Source organism: Trichoderma camerunense, assembly GCF_050948025.1.
Source record: "Trichoderma camerunense strain CBS 138272 chromosome Unknown V8C40scaffold_3, whole genome shotgun sequence".
Lineage (NCBI taxonomy): Eukaryota > Fungi > Ascomycota > Sordariomycetes > Hypocreales > Hypocreaceae > Trichoderma > Trichoderma camerunense.
Window position 1 is genome coordinate 739,072 of NW_028145367.1, and position 14,281 is coordinate 753,352.

General features: G+C 50.7%; 5 protein-coding genes across 5 annotated transcripts; 3 read left to right on the forward strand and 2 right to left on the reverse strand.

Moving 5' to 3' along the window:
* The first annotated feature begins 387 nt into the window (after positions 1-387).
* V8C40DRAFT_138764 (uncharacterized protein) lies at positions 388-2,019 on the forward strand. Its single transcript, XM_083211166.1, has 3 exons — positions 388-1,140; positions 1,210-1,269; positions 1,332-2,019. The coding sequence occupies exons 1-3, from the start codon at positions 923-925 to the stop codon at positions 1,840-1,842; spliced, it is 789 nt and encodes a 262-aa protein (XP_083076906.1). The 5' UTR covers positions 388-922; the 3' UTR covers positions 1,843-2,019.
* Positions 2,020-4,973: 2,954 nt separating this feature from the next.
* Positions 4,974-5,810, forward strand: V8C40DRAFT_138768 (uncharacterized protein). The gene is made up of 2 exons (XM_083211167.1): positions 4,974-5,505; positions 5,569-5,810. The coding sequence occupies exons 1-2, from the start codon at positions 5,069-5,071 to the stop codon at positions 5,627-5,629; spliced, it is 498 nt and encodes a 165-aa protein (XP_083076907.1). The 5' UTR covers positions 4,974-5,068; the 3' UTR covers positions 5,630-5,810.
* A 30-nt stretch (positions 5,811-5,840) lies between these two features.
* Positions 5,841-11,028, reverse strand: V8C40DRAFT_235254 (aminophospholipid-translocating P4-type ATPase DRS2). Its single transcript, XM_083213815.1, has 2 exons — positions 6,617-11,028; positions 5,841-6,525 (listed from the first exon to the last, which is right to left on the reverse strand). The coding sequence occupies exons 1-2, from the start codon at positions 10,465-10,467 to the stop codon at positions 6,342-6,344; spliced, it is 4,035 nt and encodes a 1,344-aa protein (XP_083076908.1). The 5' UTR covers positions 10,468-11,028; the 3' UTR covers positions 5,841-6,341.
* Positions 10,952-12,517, forward strand: V8C40DRAFT_235255 (cysteine-rich PDZ-binding protein). The gene is made up of 4 exons (XM_083213816.1): positions 10,952-11,658; positions 11,719-11,768; positions 11,832-11,905; positions 11,977-12,517. Exons 1-4 carry the CDS (start codon positions 11,506-11,508, stop codon positions 12,057-12,059), a joined length of 360 nt encoding a protein of 119 aa, XP_083076909.1. The 5' UTR covers positions 10,952-11,505; the 3' UTR covers positions 12,060-12,517.
* V8C40DRAFT_235259 (alpha/beta hydrolase) lies at positions 12,215-14,124 on the reverse strand. Its single transcript, XM_083213817.1, has 3 exons — positions 14,083-14,124; positions 13,749-14,020; positions 12,215-13,599 (listed from the first exon to the last, which is right to left on the reverse strand). Exon 3 carries the CDS (start codon positions 13,588-13,590, stop codon positions 12,568-12,570), a length of 1,023 nt encoding a protein of 340 aa, XP_083076910.1. The 5' UTR covers positions 13,591-13,599; positions 13,749-14,020; positions 14,083-14,124; the 3' UTR covers positions 12,215-12,567.
* Positions 14,125-14,281: the final 157 nt, after the last annotated feature.

Below are 14,281 nucleotides of genomic sequence, written 5' to 3' on the forward strand. Positions count from 1 at the left end.
CAAGCAAACCAGCCCACAAAAACAGAGTCATCGTTGCCTGGTACCATCGCGACATTGTGGAGCCGGGCGTCGACAGTTGTGTCACCGTCTCTGCTGTAAACTTTGCGACTCGTGTCTCCGCTTTCGGCTGTTCTCAATTACTGTGCGCTCCAGTATATTACAGATAATCAACCCGCGACATCGAAAAGGAGTCACACACGCCAGCATTTTCTCACCTCTCACCTCTCACTTTTTCTTTTTCTCTTCTCTTCACTTCATTTCCATCCTGCGGCTCCGCCTTGCAAATCGACGCGTCCCAACCCAACCAAACTGCAGCTCCGCCTCCATTCGGCAGCACTAGACCGCAATCCCGTGCCACTTACACCAAGGCCACTTCCATCTCACCCTGCTAATCGGTGCCATCTGACCGTTAATACGCCTATATTTGGCCTTTGGACTGCTCCTGTCAACTGAGCATCAAAAGTGGATAGCTTTTATCTGCCCGACGAATCGATCTGCAGCATCCATCCATCTACCGGATCCTGTCGATCAGCTCGCCCATTGTCTCCGGTGTGACCGCCATCAATCTGGTTATTACGAGTACACGAGGCACAAGGTCCAGCCCATTTGTCAAGTCACGCATGAGGACAACAGCCTCCTTTTATTCATCTTCATCTTACGAGTACACGCTCTCCAGCACGACCTGTCGCACACATCCATTTGCCTGCCAATAGGATATAAAGTGGACACAACGGCTTTTCTGCCACCAACCTGCAGCTACTCTGTACCTAACCTTGCTTTTGGTTATCTCTCGAGCCTTGGACCGTCCTGGTAGTTCCACACCCTCGTTCCACGAGCTGCCAGGATAACACCTCACCCACGCACCTGGACTCGTCTGGCCTAGGCGCTTTATTAGTTATTAGTCGCTCGACTCCCATTCCAAATGCCTCATCATCAACGTCGAAAGTCCGGACCTTACTCTGCCAACTCATCTACAACAGACGTACGAAAGGCTGTTACTGCCACTCCTACACAGTACAAGCGACCAGCCATGACACGACGACACACTCCGTCCAATGCCCAGAAGCTCGGGCGAGGCAACCGAGAGCATAACAGCGAAGTCTGGGACAATGACGAGCGGGAGAGCTTTCCCCAGTACTGGTATGAACACGCCTCTCCAGTTTGTGGTGCAGCAAAAAGGCCTTTTTCACTGACTCTTGTTTCTTACAGCATGACCTGCGAGAAGCAGTTTGTTCCCTACGACGAGATGTTCCTGTACTGCTCTGATGCGTATGTTCAATACACTCTAAAACTCTATGGATGACGGCCGCTGACAATTTTGGATATAATAGATGCCGCCGAGTTGACCAGACTTCGTCGTCTTCGCAGCAGGCCGCCACGGTTCACAGCTACTACGGTGCCGTTCACAACTCCTACGCTCACTATCCTGGAGACAAGTCCGAGCCCCGAGACATTGTGCCGCGCGCCTCACCATCGAGGCCCAGCTCGATGCACTTCAGCAACTCTCCCCCGGCTTCCCCAGGCACCACACTCAACTACCACACCTCTGCCATGTCCGCCTTGCGATCCCTCAACGTGAGGCCGCCAAGCCCTCCATCACCCACGGGCAGCGGTATCTGGCCCTTCAGCCGCAGCTCAGCTACCAGCCCCAACAACTCGTACACGCGACCCTCTACTAGCGGCTTCTTCTCGTCGGCGAGCACCTACGATCTGGGCTATGGCGGCGCCTACTCACACGACACTGCGTCTGGAGCCATGGACCGGCCACTGCCCTCGCGAAACCCCGGCAGCAGCTCGCGGCCAAAGAGCATCGAGCTTGTCATCCCCATGCTGTCTCGGTGATTTCGGACGCAGGCATGCGTTGGGGAGGGCATGAGGAGGACGCGGCTGGCTGCAGTCTGTCCACCTCGAACCTCCCTAGCGGCCTCATCCCCCCCTTGCGGACGGCATGCCGGCTACCAGCAGCTGGGCCACGGCGGCCTATCACCGGACTGTCTGAGGCCCTCGGACTGGGTTGGCGCAGCTTGGCCACCGCTGTGGGGGTGCTCTGGCCGTGTTGGCGCGTGCAGATGTCGTGACGGTGCTGCAACTCACACCGCGCCTCTCCGCATTTTGCCAGAGCCTAGCCAAACGGCGCATTGACTCGATTGCGGGGTTGCAGGGGTCCTGGTACCAACGGCAAGGGTTGTCTCAACATGTTACCACCATCAACTGACATGTGGAATGGTCTCGCCTGTCCGTCTGAGCATCCAGCCAGCCCCTTTGCTTATGCTTCCCCCCACGGCTGTCTAGCACACTTGTTCATTGTTTTACTCACTTTTATCCGGGCGTTTTATTCCAGGGAGAAACGAAACAAAAGTTTTGATGTTACCATTCCGCTTCTACCTTTATTATTACTAGTGTTTGTTTGTCACCACCATGGAGGGGGCTATCGGGGCCTTTACCAACTTTGGACGACGGATTGTCCCCCCTCGCGCGGCGCTTTTTTTCATATCCCCAACCTCTTGAGCTCTCTTATCAGCCGCTCTCACTGTCACCTTGCACCGCATATGTGACTGCATTCCACCAATGCGGGCCCCGGGCGACCGAGGCCATCTGGAGTGTCGCTTCGCTTCGCTTCCGGACTCTCTTATCTACATTTCTTCTTTTGGGATTTCTTTTCTCTTTTTCTTTTCTCCTTGCGTCTTCTCTCCTCTTATTTCATTAAAGACTTTTTATTGCCTCTTGGCACAAGATTATTACATGTCACATGGATTAGATATAAAGCATGACATGACATAGGTATTGGATGATGATTTGGCGGCGCTTTTGCATGGATATTTCATATACATTTATTTATTATACTATATACTAAAAGACGGAGAGGCAAAAAGCTGTACTAATTTGCTATGGCTGATGGGATGCATCTCTTGGGGCAGACAGAACCCATGAAACCAATAAATCAATAAATATCAATTTAATAAAACAACTTGTCAGAAATCCTTTGATCGAATTGAGCAGCCGGATGCAGTGTTCGGCGGTGTTCGGCGCTTATCCTGCCTGTTTTGTACTGTATTTTCTTCACACTGCAACTTCAACTAGGTACTGCTATTTATATCTGCCTTTCTCCCTTTTATACGTGAATTATGTACGAGTATACTGAGCATTAGAAGTCTCGCGGATAAATGATTGTATTGTGCAGTTACGCGTTCGTACACACATTAGGAGATACTGAAATACTACCTTGGGTACATAGGTAAGATAGGTATCTGGTAGATAAGGCGGAGATACCAGATAAGGCCTCTAGATAAGGTCATCTCGTTGCTGCTTCCGGTTTTGCTTATCATGACTGGCCATGTACGAAGTAAGGTACTGCCTTACCTGTACAGTACATGTACCTAGGTACTTTTTTGCTGCCTTGTCTCACAAACAGTCGCTGCGAGCAGCAGCTTGTGCTCTCGTTTTTACCCCACAGTTACCTAGATAAGCAAGTTAATGTCTTACTTTGTGTTTCTCTTATCTTTCGTAGACTGCCTAGGTAGGTACGGATACTGGATGCAAGGTTCGGGTTCCGAAGGGTTCTCTTGCATTGCATTTGCATTTGCATTTGGTGCGTGCCTGGCGGTTAGGTAGGGATTAAGAGAATAGGGGACCTGCGTTTTGTTCGGTTATGGATGGGATGCAGCGGCTTCGGAAGAGGGACTGAGGGACTGAGATACGCGGAGTGTCTTATCTATTATTACATGGATGAAATACGTGCAGGTGTTTTGTAAGTTATCTCGGTTAGAAGAGGTCAGTATCGGTAACGCTGTCATTGGGTGTTTTTTTTTCGAGAGTATTAGAGTCGATAGGCGGTTTGTTTTCGTTCGGGTTTACCTGGTGTCCCTAATATTTAGTTCGTTTGCGCAGCTGTGAGACTCTCTTGCCTGTGATAGAGTCGCCACTTCTGGGGTAGTTGTTGAACAAGTTGCTGTGCAACGCAACACTATTTCTGGAGTTAACAAGTAAGGTAGGAGATATTCGTGTGGCCACTTGGCGGCGCAGGAGTGCATAATGAAGTGCATGCCTCTACGTCTTTCTCCGTATCTTTTATTTGTGCAGTTCAAAACAAGGGGGCGTCTTTTTACCACATCGTAACATGTAAGTGGCCGTATCTTATGCAGCATCGCGACGTCTAGCGTATGTCGTGCATCTTTGTACTGTCTAAAACGTTGTGCTCGAGCAACTACCAGGATTACACAGAAGTTTAATTATAGGTGATGCGAAGAATCACGTCTCTGGTTGGTCAGAAAATTCAAATGTGTGACGCGGTGGCGGAAGAGTCGTATGGAGAGGTGTTATTTCTCTTCTTGTTTCGTGTGACTTTTTTGGTCTGGTGAGCTGTGAATTTGGTGTGGAGTGTCATGTGTTGCACAACATGATTACGTGCATTACTATATATCATATTCCAAAAACAGTACCGATGCTATCTGGATGTATCTGGTTATGCAGGATGTAAAGGGAAGCCTTTTGTTCATTTTTGGTCCTTAGTAAGTAGGTATCTAGTAGTAGATGGTTTCTGATTCTCTGAGCATCTGCAACTATCACCGCTGTTTTCAGCCACTTCCGCTGCTTTTTCTAGTGTCAGCTGCTAAATTCCACCAGTTTCTACTATTATTACTATCAATGTAAGGTAGCCTCAAAGTGATACACAGGATATTGGATACCTAGCCGTTCTCAGTTTAAAACGGTTGAGATATGAGGTACCATTACAACAGAGGCAACCACACGCAGTCCTGCTGCGGGAGGCCGACAGCCCCACAATCATTTGACAACCTATTCGTTACTGAAGACATTGAATGGAATTTTCTACTACAAGTTAATATATATCATAAATTAGAAGGATTCCACCATGAATAGAATTTGCAGGAGGGTGGTTGACTTGTAATACAGTCAATACCGTATAACAGAACGTAGCATTCCCTGTTCCCAAGACAGCCCTTATAGGATGATTGAAGAATTATATATACCAGAGGGAATGCGATCAAGCTCCATATTATCATTAGACTCTTAACCTATCTTTCCTTACCCCTGTGTAACCCTTTCAATCATGTCATTGCTCGCTGTCATTCCCGGTCATGGAGATGATGAATTATGCGTGGGGCAGATCTATATACTGTCCATTCTCAACACTAATGAAGTCCTGACTGCTGTTGATTACCAGGATCTGAAATTAAGGCCATTCGACAATAGTCGCAATCAGATGTGGCGACTTGATCCACATATTGAGAACAGACAGACATTCGCCAATGTCGAAACCGGCCACTCTCTTGGCGTAAACCGGACGCATGGCTATTTCTGTTGTAAATGGGACAGCTATGGCCCAGGAGAGCAGTTTACATTCATCCCTCAGAAAACCGGTGGCTACCGCGTATATAATCATCAGGGCACCCGGCCAGCATTAGTCACACGACAAGAAAACGAGGATTTCCTCCGAACCACGACATTGGGGAATGCTTTTGTAACCATCGGTGTTCACTGTGCTGAGTAAGTCGCTATGATATAACTTGGTTTATAGAACATGTAGCAACAAATGCTCACTCGATTTAGAGATACAATATTATATGGTTCAGAAAGAAACATATTGTCGCAGCCTTATCCCATCAATTAATACCTGCGGCCACCCAGTGGATAGTAAAAAGGTCTTCTGGCTTTTTGTAACAAGGAGAAGCGGCTCTATAATTGTCCATCTAGGCCTATGGGAGCAGAAGAAGAGATCACCATTGCGGTACCATGTTCTTTGTTTGTTACTGCGATAGCACTCCCGTCTATGCAAACAACCCCCGACATCATTTCACAAGTCACATTTTAGCTTCAAACAATTGCCATCATTTCCTAGTTTCATTTCCCCTACACTATCCACTCCACCCACTTCTCTTCTTTTCTTGTAAAAATAACTTGAACTCAAAACACAAAACAACACCCCAGTAGCATAAAATTCCAACTCCGTACAACGCAGGCAAGCACCCGTTTTTATTCCGCGCGCTCTCCCTCCCCCTTTTCCTTGCAGTCCCATGCCATGCCATGCCAAGATACGTAATGTAACAGCTCAAGATAAACAAAGCACAGCCAGCCAGAAGAACCTGGACGAAGACATCATATATGGCATAATAGCTAGTCTCTCAGAAGAAAAAAAAAAGAAAAAAGCAAGGGCATCATGTAAGTCGTCATCAAAGGAAAAGACGCATCAACGTGGCCGCCATTGTGCCACTACCCTTTTCCCTCCTAAAAATAGCACTCACTCACTCCTTTATGACATGACGTAAAGATAAAGGAAAAAATCATTACAACCATCCTGAAACAAAACTTGTCCTTTTTCGTTTTTATATCCCGTCTATTGGTCTTGAGCTAGCCATTTCTCCGTACCGGCCTCGGTGCTTTGTCGTGTCGTATGCCTGAAGCACGCGCGTCTGGCTCTCGTCGGCCTGCGAAAAGGCATAGCCACGCTGCTTACGCATACGCTGCACCTGCCGAACCTTGCGGATAGCTTTCTGGAATTGCTCCATCCTGTTTAATACAAAGTCAGCGGCGCAGCTCTATCACGTCAAGTTTCAAGATTGCTAGATTAAAAGGACACGGGGGCGGCTGTGCTACATACCTAGGCCGGTAATCCTGAATATTGTACTTTTGAATCTCCTGAATGTGGTGGTATGTCTGCGGCCGGTACATTCGCTTGGCGTATTTCCAGGCAATGTCTCGTGACAGACACAACAACGCAAGGACAAAGGTTTGAAGCCAGAAGACGGGGCTGCTGTACAGCTTGGGAATGACGCCATGGTATTCGGTTGAAATGTTGATCTTGGGAGCGACGGTACCGTAAACGGCAATAAACACCCACCAGATGACCATGCTGCCGGGGATTGCCATCACATGGTACTTGGTCCAGTTGTTGGTTACCAGCGCTGCCTTGCCGAGGACAGTGAGGAGCACAGCTCCGTAAAGAGCAGTTCCCCAGACCCAATGTCCGTCAGTCTGGCCTTGGCCGTCAATGACATCGCTGTACCATATGAGCTCAGCAAAGATGTAGAGGACGATGGAGTGATAGATGGCGTTGGCAATCCACTGCGCAAACACCTTTAGCTTGAACGCGGAATTCTGCTGGCCCATCATGTAGAGCTGAGGGTAGCGATCGAGCAACCGCGCAGAGATGAATTGATCAAGGATACCAATAGCGAGCGGCGGAAGAACCGTATAGAAGACGTTGTAGAAGGACAAGGTCCAAGATTCGTAAATGACCTGGCCGGAAAAGACATTCTGGAACGTGTACCAAAACTGCGTCAAGTATAGGGCAATGTTCTTGTAAAAGGAAAACAGAATCGTCTTGCTCACTCGCTGGTAGCTCCATGCGCCGTGGACAAGTAGCAGCTTCCGTAGATACCTAAACTGGGCAATGGCCACGTCGGCACTTCGAGCAGCCTGCAGACCTTCAACACCGCTGATACCAACGCCAATGTGCGCTGCCTGGATCATGGAAACGTCGTTTGCTCCATCGCCAATAGCGAGAAGAATCGACTGCTTCTGGTATTTCTTGACCAGCTTGACGACCAGGGCTTTTTGCAGGGGCGACACACGACAGCAGATGACGGCCTTGCACATGATGGCGAGGTCGAGGAACAGCTTTTCCAGATCTTTCTCGAGGGCATACGTGAGAGACTTTCCGTCAATGACCAGCGCCAGCGATTCCATTTCGATAGTACCGTCGCCTTGCGTCCTGATGGCATCAATCTTCTTCTGGAGGTTGTCGCGAGTTGCGGCTGCCGATTCCTCGTTGACGATCAGGAGCATCATGTCCTCGCTGAGAAGCTTGCAACTCATACCAATGTTGATAGCCGTCTCCTGTCGATCTCCGGTCAGAACCCAGACTTTGATGTTGGCCTGTTGCAGGGTGTGAATTGTCTCTGGTACGCCATCTTGGAGACGATCTTCGATAGCAGTGGCACCAAGGAGGTAAAAGTCATGTTCGATAATCTCAGCAGCCTTGTCCAGCTCATCCGCTCGATTGCCGCCCACAGTCGTTGCCGCAGTATCAAAGATTTGGCGCCACTCGTGGTACTCTTGTTCCGGCACTTCGCGCATAGCCAAGCAGAGCGTCCGCAGACCCTCCGATGCATATTCCTCGAGGTGGCGCAGAGTGACTTCGACGTGGGGGTTTTGGTCGTTGAGGCGTTCCAAGATGACGGTATCGGCACCCTTGCAGTAGACACGAATCTTTCCGTCAGGGCAGCGGAAGATGGCAGACATGCGCTTACGGGTCGAGTTGAATTCGCAGACAGCCAACAGTTCGTATTCCATTTCTCGGCCATTGGCTTCGATGATGACGGATTTCGGCTTTCGTGCGGTGAACCTGTAGCCCATGGTGACAGCTCCGGCCACCAGAGCACCTTCGTCAGGGGAGGCAGCTTGATATTTAATTTGGCCCTTCTCGTCCATCTCAGGGATAACCGTGTGGCAGGTAGCAAGAAGCGCGAGGAAATGGTCAATCATCCCCGCAGTCTGGTGTCCTTGGGTCAAGTTGGCCTGAAGCGCCTTGAAGTCGTAAATGGCTGCCTCCTCGTCGTCCACGCCCGTCGCTCGGCGGTCTTCGGGAACCTCTTCGGCATACATAATGCCGCCAATAGAGCATTGCTTGAATTCCATCATGTTGCAGGTAAGCGTACCAGTCTTGTCCGAGAATACGTACTCGACCATGCCGAGTTCTTCGACCAAGCTTGATGTTCGGCAGGTGGCTGGAGTATCCGTCTTGTCGTAGTACATGTCGAGATCGTCGTTGATGAGGATTCCATGCCAATACTTGACCAGCTCCACCGTGACGAACAGAGAGATTGGCACCAAGGCAGAGAAAAGCACCCAGTATGTAACCATATCTTTGAAGAACGTCGAGGCTGCGGTTCCAGCGCTGTCGATTTTGTCCAGATAGAGGTATGAGAGCGAATCGCCAGTAGCGCCGCGCATAACCAAGTCCCCAACGGTACTGATGACGCTAAGCACCAGCAGCATGCCGACCAACATGAGCACGAGCCAGTTGAGCTGCCTTTCGACCTTGGTTCGCTTGATTGGCGTCGCCGTGGCGTTTCGCATCAGCTTGGTCTCGTGGCCCGTGAAAACAACGATGCCGTGGATCCAGGGGGTGTTTCTCAGAGTGGCACCTCGAAGGAGCAGCTGCTCGGGATTCAGGGCCAGCTCCTTTTCTCCTCCACCAGCTTGCATGATCAATGTTGCTTCGTACGTGTACAGGCTGCTGTTGGGCTGTTCCGACTTGATGCGACCACCCAGTCGGCTCACTTCGCTAGGGGAAACCAGGGTAGACGTCTCCGGAAGGGCTTGCTTAATCTTCAAGTTGGTCTCGCCATCCAAGTTTGCTGTTTCGATATAACAGAGACCTTCGGGCTCGGAACTTGCCAAAAGAACCAGATCGGCTGGAAACGGCTCCTCAGATTCGACCCTGACCACATCGCCCACCGCTACAGCATTCCATTTCGTGTCCGTGAAACTTGAGCCCCGTAAAACTCGCGCCGTGGAAGTATTGAGAGCATTGTCCGCAACCCTTCTCCGATAATCCTCCACCAATTCCTTACCAGCGGAAACCAAAAGCACAACAGCCAGGGGTCCAATCGTCGTATACCTGTTGGTGGGTGACAATCCAGGGATCTGCTGCAGGGCGGCCGTAAACAGGAAGAAGATGTTGGCAACCTTGGAGAACTGCTCGAAGAGGAACTTGGGGAGAAAGGTGACGACGTTGTACTTGGCGGTCGAGATGTGGTTGCCGGCGTACTTGTTGGCGGCATTGGCGGGGGGGTTGTTGAGGTGGATGATTCGTGGTCCCAGGCTCGCGGGATCTGGCTTACCCCTGCCAAAGCCGAACTTGAAGTTGCCCGACTTCTTGGCCTTGGGCTGCTGCTGTTGCTGCGACCCGCCTCGATCGAGTCCCGGCTCGGTCAACGGCAGGTCCATCTCCGAATAGCCCTGGCCCATGCCCAGCCTGTGCTTCAGCTTGCCAAAGAAGCCTCCTCCCAGCGTCAGCACGCTGTTCCGGGTTCTCGCATTGTCTCTACCAGCTGACGATGGCCCCGCACCAGGAGTGCCGCCATGCTGGTAATACATCTCGTCGTCGTCGAAGTCGTCGGCGTAGCGCGGGTAGTTGTCGAGCGAGGACTGGCTGAATTGTTGATTGTGATAGGGCCCCGACCGCTCTGAGGGCTGCGCCATCTGCGCTCCGCCAGAGCGACCCGGGGGAGGATATGAGGGCTCGGCGCCGACAAAGTCATCGTAGGACACCGACGGTCGGCTCGACGGATCCTGATCGTGCTCGTACGCCCGTGCCAGATCGTCGTCGTTCAAGGCCGACCGCTGCCCCGCGCTGTATACGGGCTGCTCGTTGTCCAGGTCGAGCAGCAGGTCGTCGTTATTCGAGGGCCCGCCATGGCCTCCTATGGGGTGTCGTCCAGCCATGCCGGAGGACAAGTGATGGTTAGGCGATCGAGATGTCGGAAAGGCAACGCATGCGGGATCGACGGCGGGTTTTGTTGATTCGTGGTGGTTATTGTTGTTGTTGTTTCTGAAAACTGGCGGCGTGGTGGCTGCACTTCGTATTCAAGGCTCGCAAAAGCAAGCTCGAAATCGGGTTGACACCTGGTCCCGCGATATCGATAGGGTAGGGTCTGCTCTGGCTCCGTAAGACCGCTGATGTGTTCCGTTGAAGGTTCCCCTGCACAGCCTCGTTTCGGCGCGCAACCCGCTATTTCAACACGCTGTAGCGGCACGCTTGTTCGAGGCTCAGGGCGGTACGTCAGCACTGGCAGTGATTGGCCTCGCAACGGCAGCAAGTTAGAGGCGCAGTTGAGGGCCAAAGAGGATCCCAGAGCTCAACTCAGCAGTTCTTTTGCCCGGGAGCTGACAGAGTACATGTAATAATAGCAATTGAGCACGGATCAACGTCTAATCTAACAGCCTCTGTCTCCTCGCTCCCCCTCCCTGGGATTTCTGATACGAGACGTCTGATGCTGAAAGGGGGCCGTCCAGTGTTAATTGCTGCTGCAGCGCCTGTTTTTGCGAGGCTACAGGCGTCTGAGAGAACATTAGCGGGCCCACGTTCCAGCTCGGGTTCCCCTGAGCGCGGTCCCCTTTGCGACAAGTCTCTCTCCACCGCATTTGCACCGGCGAGGTACCTTGCTGAATGCCAGAGCTAAATTGAGGATACTTTGCAACGGTCGGTTTCGTCACCCTTGGAATTCAAACAGTGCCGCAGCGGCGAATTGTACGGAGTACCGAGTACAGGAAAGCTGCCGTTTGGTCTCAGCCTTGCCACCGGCATCAAACAATCAAAGACATCATCAAAAATCAAAGTCATCAAATTGAACCCACAAGGCTGCCCCACCGTTCACTGCATTGCATCCCGAGGGTTGAAAGAAGAGTTCGAGTAGAAGCGCTGAACAGTAGTCATCACATCAGTTATACATTCTCTTTGACAGACCGGATACCAACAACACCATGGTCTGCGGCAAGTGTTTGAAGCTCCAAAAGAGCACCAAGCTCGCGACCCCAGAGGTGAAGAAAAAGAGTGAAATGTACTATGGCTCGCCGGCCAGCACAAAAGCGAGCGGCTCCAAATCAGCCACTCTAGGTAATACCGGAGTGTCCAAGGTAACAATGGCCTTGCTTTGGTTTCGTTCTTAACATAGAAATATCGCTAACGAGCCTCAGAGTAAGCTGCTATCAAAAGCAGCGAAGAATCCATACGCACAGTACTCAAGGTATGCGCAGAATCTTGGATTCATCTATAGCAGTATGCGCCTCGACTAACAACGGGTTAATAGTTCATGTACCAAATGCAAAACCAAAATCACACAAGGCCACTCTTATTGCCCAAAGTGCGCCTACCAAACCGACTGTAAGTCACTCAATACTGCTTCTGTATTCAGATCATCTTCGTGTATCCAAGCTCACATTACCATTCAATAGCCTGTCCCATGTGTGGAAAGCCAAACAAAAAGTCCAGCTCAAAAGCCCCAACAGTTGATGCCTACAAAAACACGTTGAAATAAAGCATCGCCCATCATAGATGGCAAGGTATTAAGCCGTCTCCTTGACGCAGGAACCAAGATCCAGCACGTCACATTCAAACGGGAACATTCCGAAGAGCGGTGAGCAAATCTCACTCAAACGCTTATGCGAGCGCTCGTATCGCCCCAAGCGACAGTCCTGTTTCTGTATGTGTACCGGCATCGTCCAAACATTCGGTCTTTAGACCCCTTCAATTCCGACATTGCAGAAGAAATGAGTTTGAGATGGCTACGTGGTAGCTCGAAAGAAGATGTGCGGCAAGGCTGGAATTATAACTTCAATAGAAACTTCGCTTCAAGAGAGTATCTACTGATACTCCTGCAGATAAATCAATACAGCTACCTACTGATATACCCAACATTCAATAGCCGTGTCCTACATAACCGGTAGGAAAAAGCCGTAATGACAGCTCAGCCAAATCATAATCCATAGATTTCTCTACAAGTTTTTTTTTTCTTTCTCGCTCAATGCAGTCGAACATTCCCACCTTTACAGCTTGGGAGCGCTGTTCACCTTTGTCAGCCATTTCCCAACGTGCTCATTGATATCAGGTCCAGCCTGCGTCAACGCCCAGTGAGTAGCATCGACCTCCGCCCGGGTCAAGTCAGCAAAAGCTGCGTCCATGCCCTGAGACATGGCCGGCGGCAGAGCATCATCGTGAGTCGCCCCAATGTAGAGCGCGGGCTGCTCGAACGTGTTGGACCGTGCCTCCTCGCCCAGCGCAATCTCCTCGTTGGCGTTGATCTCGCGTGTTCGATACCAGTTGAGCGGGCCACGCAGCTCGGGGGCCTTTTGCAACGCGTACTGCTCGACGTAGAACTCCAACTCGTCAGCATCCAGCAGACGGGGTTGCTGGACCTTGTCCAGCAACTCGAAGATGACGCCGTGCTCCATGGTCATTCCGTATTCTCCGTTGGGGGTCTGGCCGAGGAACACCGCCTTGAAGAACTGTCGTAGCTTGTCCTTGCCGGTAACCTGGGCCTCTACATCAGGGCCTCCCAGCTGTAGCTGGTACTTGAAGTTTTGTAAATGTCCGGCGGCGATGATGGCCTCGAGGGGAATGTACTCTTTGCTCAGGGGCAGCAGAGGAGTGCAGATTGAGAAGACGGCCTTGATCAACTTAGGGTAGTAGTAGGCCGTTCGCCAGACCAGCGCACCGCCCCAATCGTGGCCACCCAGCACAATCTGGCCATCCTGACCGACGAATTGGCGAGCCAGTTCAGCAACATCGTCGGAGACGCTCTTGAAGCTGTACTGTTTGGGGTCCTGGGGAGCGTCGGTGCCGGCGTAGCCAATCATGTTGGGCGCAACGACCTGGTAGCCCAGGGACATCAAGTAGGGGATCTGATGGCGCCATCCGAAGGCGAGATCGGGCCAGCCGTGAACAAGGAAAATCGTATCGACCTTGGCGCCTTCGGGCTCACCGAGGATGTAGGAATATGTCTTGCCGCGGACCTGCTTGGTCTCCCACTTGACACGAGGGTCATTGGGCTTCAGCTTGCTGGTATCCATCTTACTATACTTGCGGGGCCGCATTGTTAGAATTAGAGTTGTATAAAGTAAAAAATAAAGTTATAAAGAGTAAAATTAAAGCTGTGTAGGGTTGAAGAAAAGGAGAAAAGTGGTATAGAAATGAATTGATGTAGTATTGCGGAACAGACAAAACGTACCTCGGCGTTCCTGAAAGCAATGAGGGGCTCTGATGCTACAACGCCTCTCGACTTACACGCTTAGCGGCTACCTAATACTTGAGCTCAACACAATGGAAAGCCGATACAACTACCTGTTCAGACAACAGAACTCATTGATTCTTTCTATACGTAATAGACGGCACGGCCAAGCCTAATATATATGCTTCACTTGGAACATTGTGTTACAGCCAAAGCAAGCAGCAAACATCCCCCCACCAGAAGCCTCGGTCAGCGATCACCTGCGGGGCCCTCTGAAAGGGATGAATCAATTACTTCATGTTGTAACACAGGTAATCAAAACAGGGGGACAAACACCAAAGTAACACACCTGACGCAATCAGTTTGCGTTATTCTGTATATGTTGAGCGTGTTGAATGTTGGTATCCGTCTTGTGAAGTTGTGTAAACCTGCATATTGCATGTACGCTTACCATGCCTCAAAGGAGTAATTGCTTACCCACACCGTCTCATTTGCTTACCGTACCTGATGGCATTTACCTACTAGATGGAGAT

Coding starts and splice junctions, on each gene's coding strand:
- V8C40DRAFT_138768 (XM_083211167.1), top strand. CDS start 5,069: ATGTCATTGCTCGCTGTCATTCCCGGTCATGGAGATGATGAATTATGC. Junction 5,506..5,568: donor ATCGGTGTTCACTGTGCTGA/GTAAGTCGCTAT, acceptor CACTCGATTTAG/AGATACAATATTATATGGTT.
- V8C40DRAFT_235254 (XM_083213815.1), bottom strand. CDS start 10,467: ATGGCTGGACGACACCCCATAGGAGGCCATGGCGGGCCCTCGAATAAC. Junction 6,526..6,616: donor ATTCAGGATTACCGGCCTAG/GTATGTAGCACA, acceptor TGTATTAAACAG/GATGGAGCAATTCCAGAAAG.
- V8C40DRAFT_235255 (XM_083213816.1), top strand. CDS start 11,506: ATGGTCTGCGGCAAGTGTTTGAAGCTCCAAAAGAGCACCAAGCTCGCG. Junction 11,769..11,831: donor CCATACGCACAGTACTCAAG/GTATGCGCAGAA, acceptor ACGGGTTAATAG/TTCATGTACCAAATGCAAAA. Junction 11,906..11,976: donor GTGCGCCTACCAAACCGACT/GTAAGTCACTCA, acceptor ACCATTCAATAG/CCTGTCCCATGTGTGGAAAG.
- V8C40DRAFT_138764 (XM_083211166.1), top strand. CDS start 923: ATGCCTCATCATCAACGTCGAAAGTCCGGACCTTACTCTGCCAACTCA. Junction 1,141..1,209: donor GAGAGCTTTCCCCAGTACTG/GTATGAACACGC, acceptor TGTTTCTTACAG/CATGACCTGCGAGAAGCAGT. Junction 1,270..1,331: donor TTCCTGTACTGCTCTGATGC/GTATGTTCAATA, acceptor TGGATATAATAG/ATGCCGCCGAGTTGACCAGA.
- V8C40DRAFT_235259 (XM_083213817.1), bottom strand. CDS start 13,590: ATGGATACCAGCAAGCTGAAGCCCAATGACCCTCGTGTCAAGTGGGAG.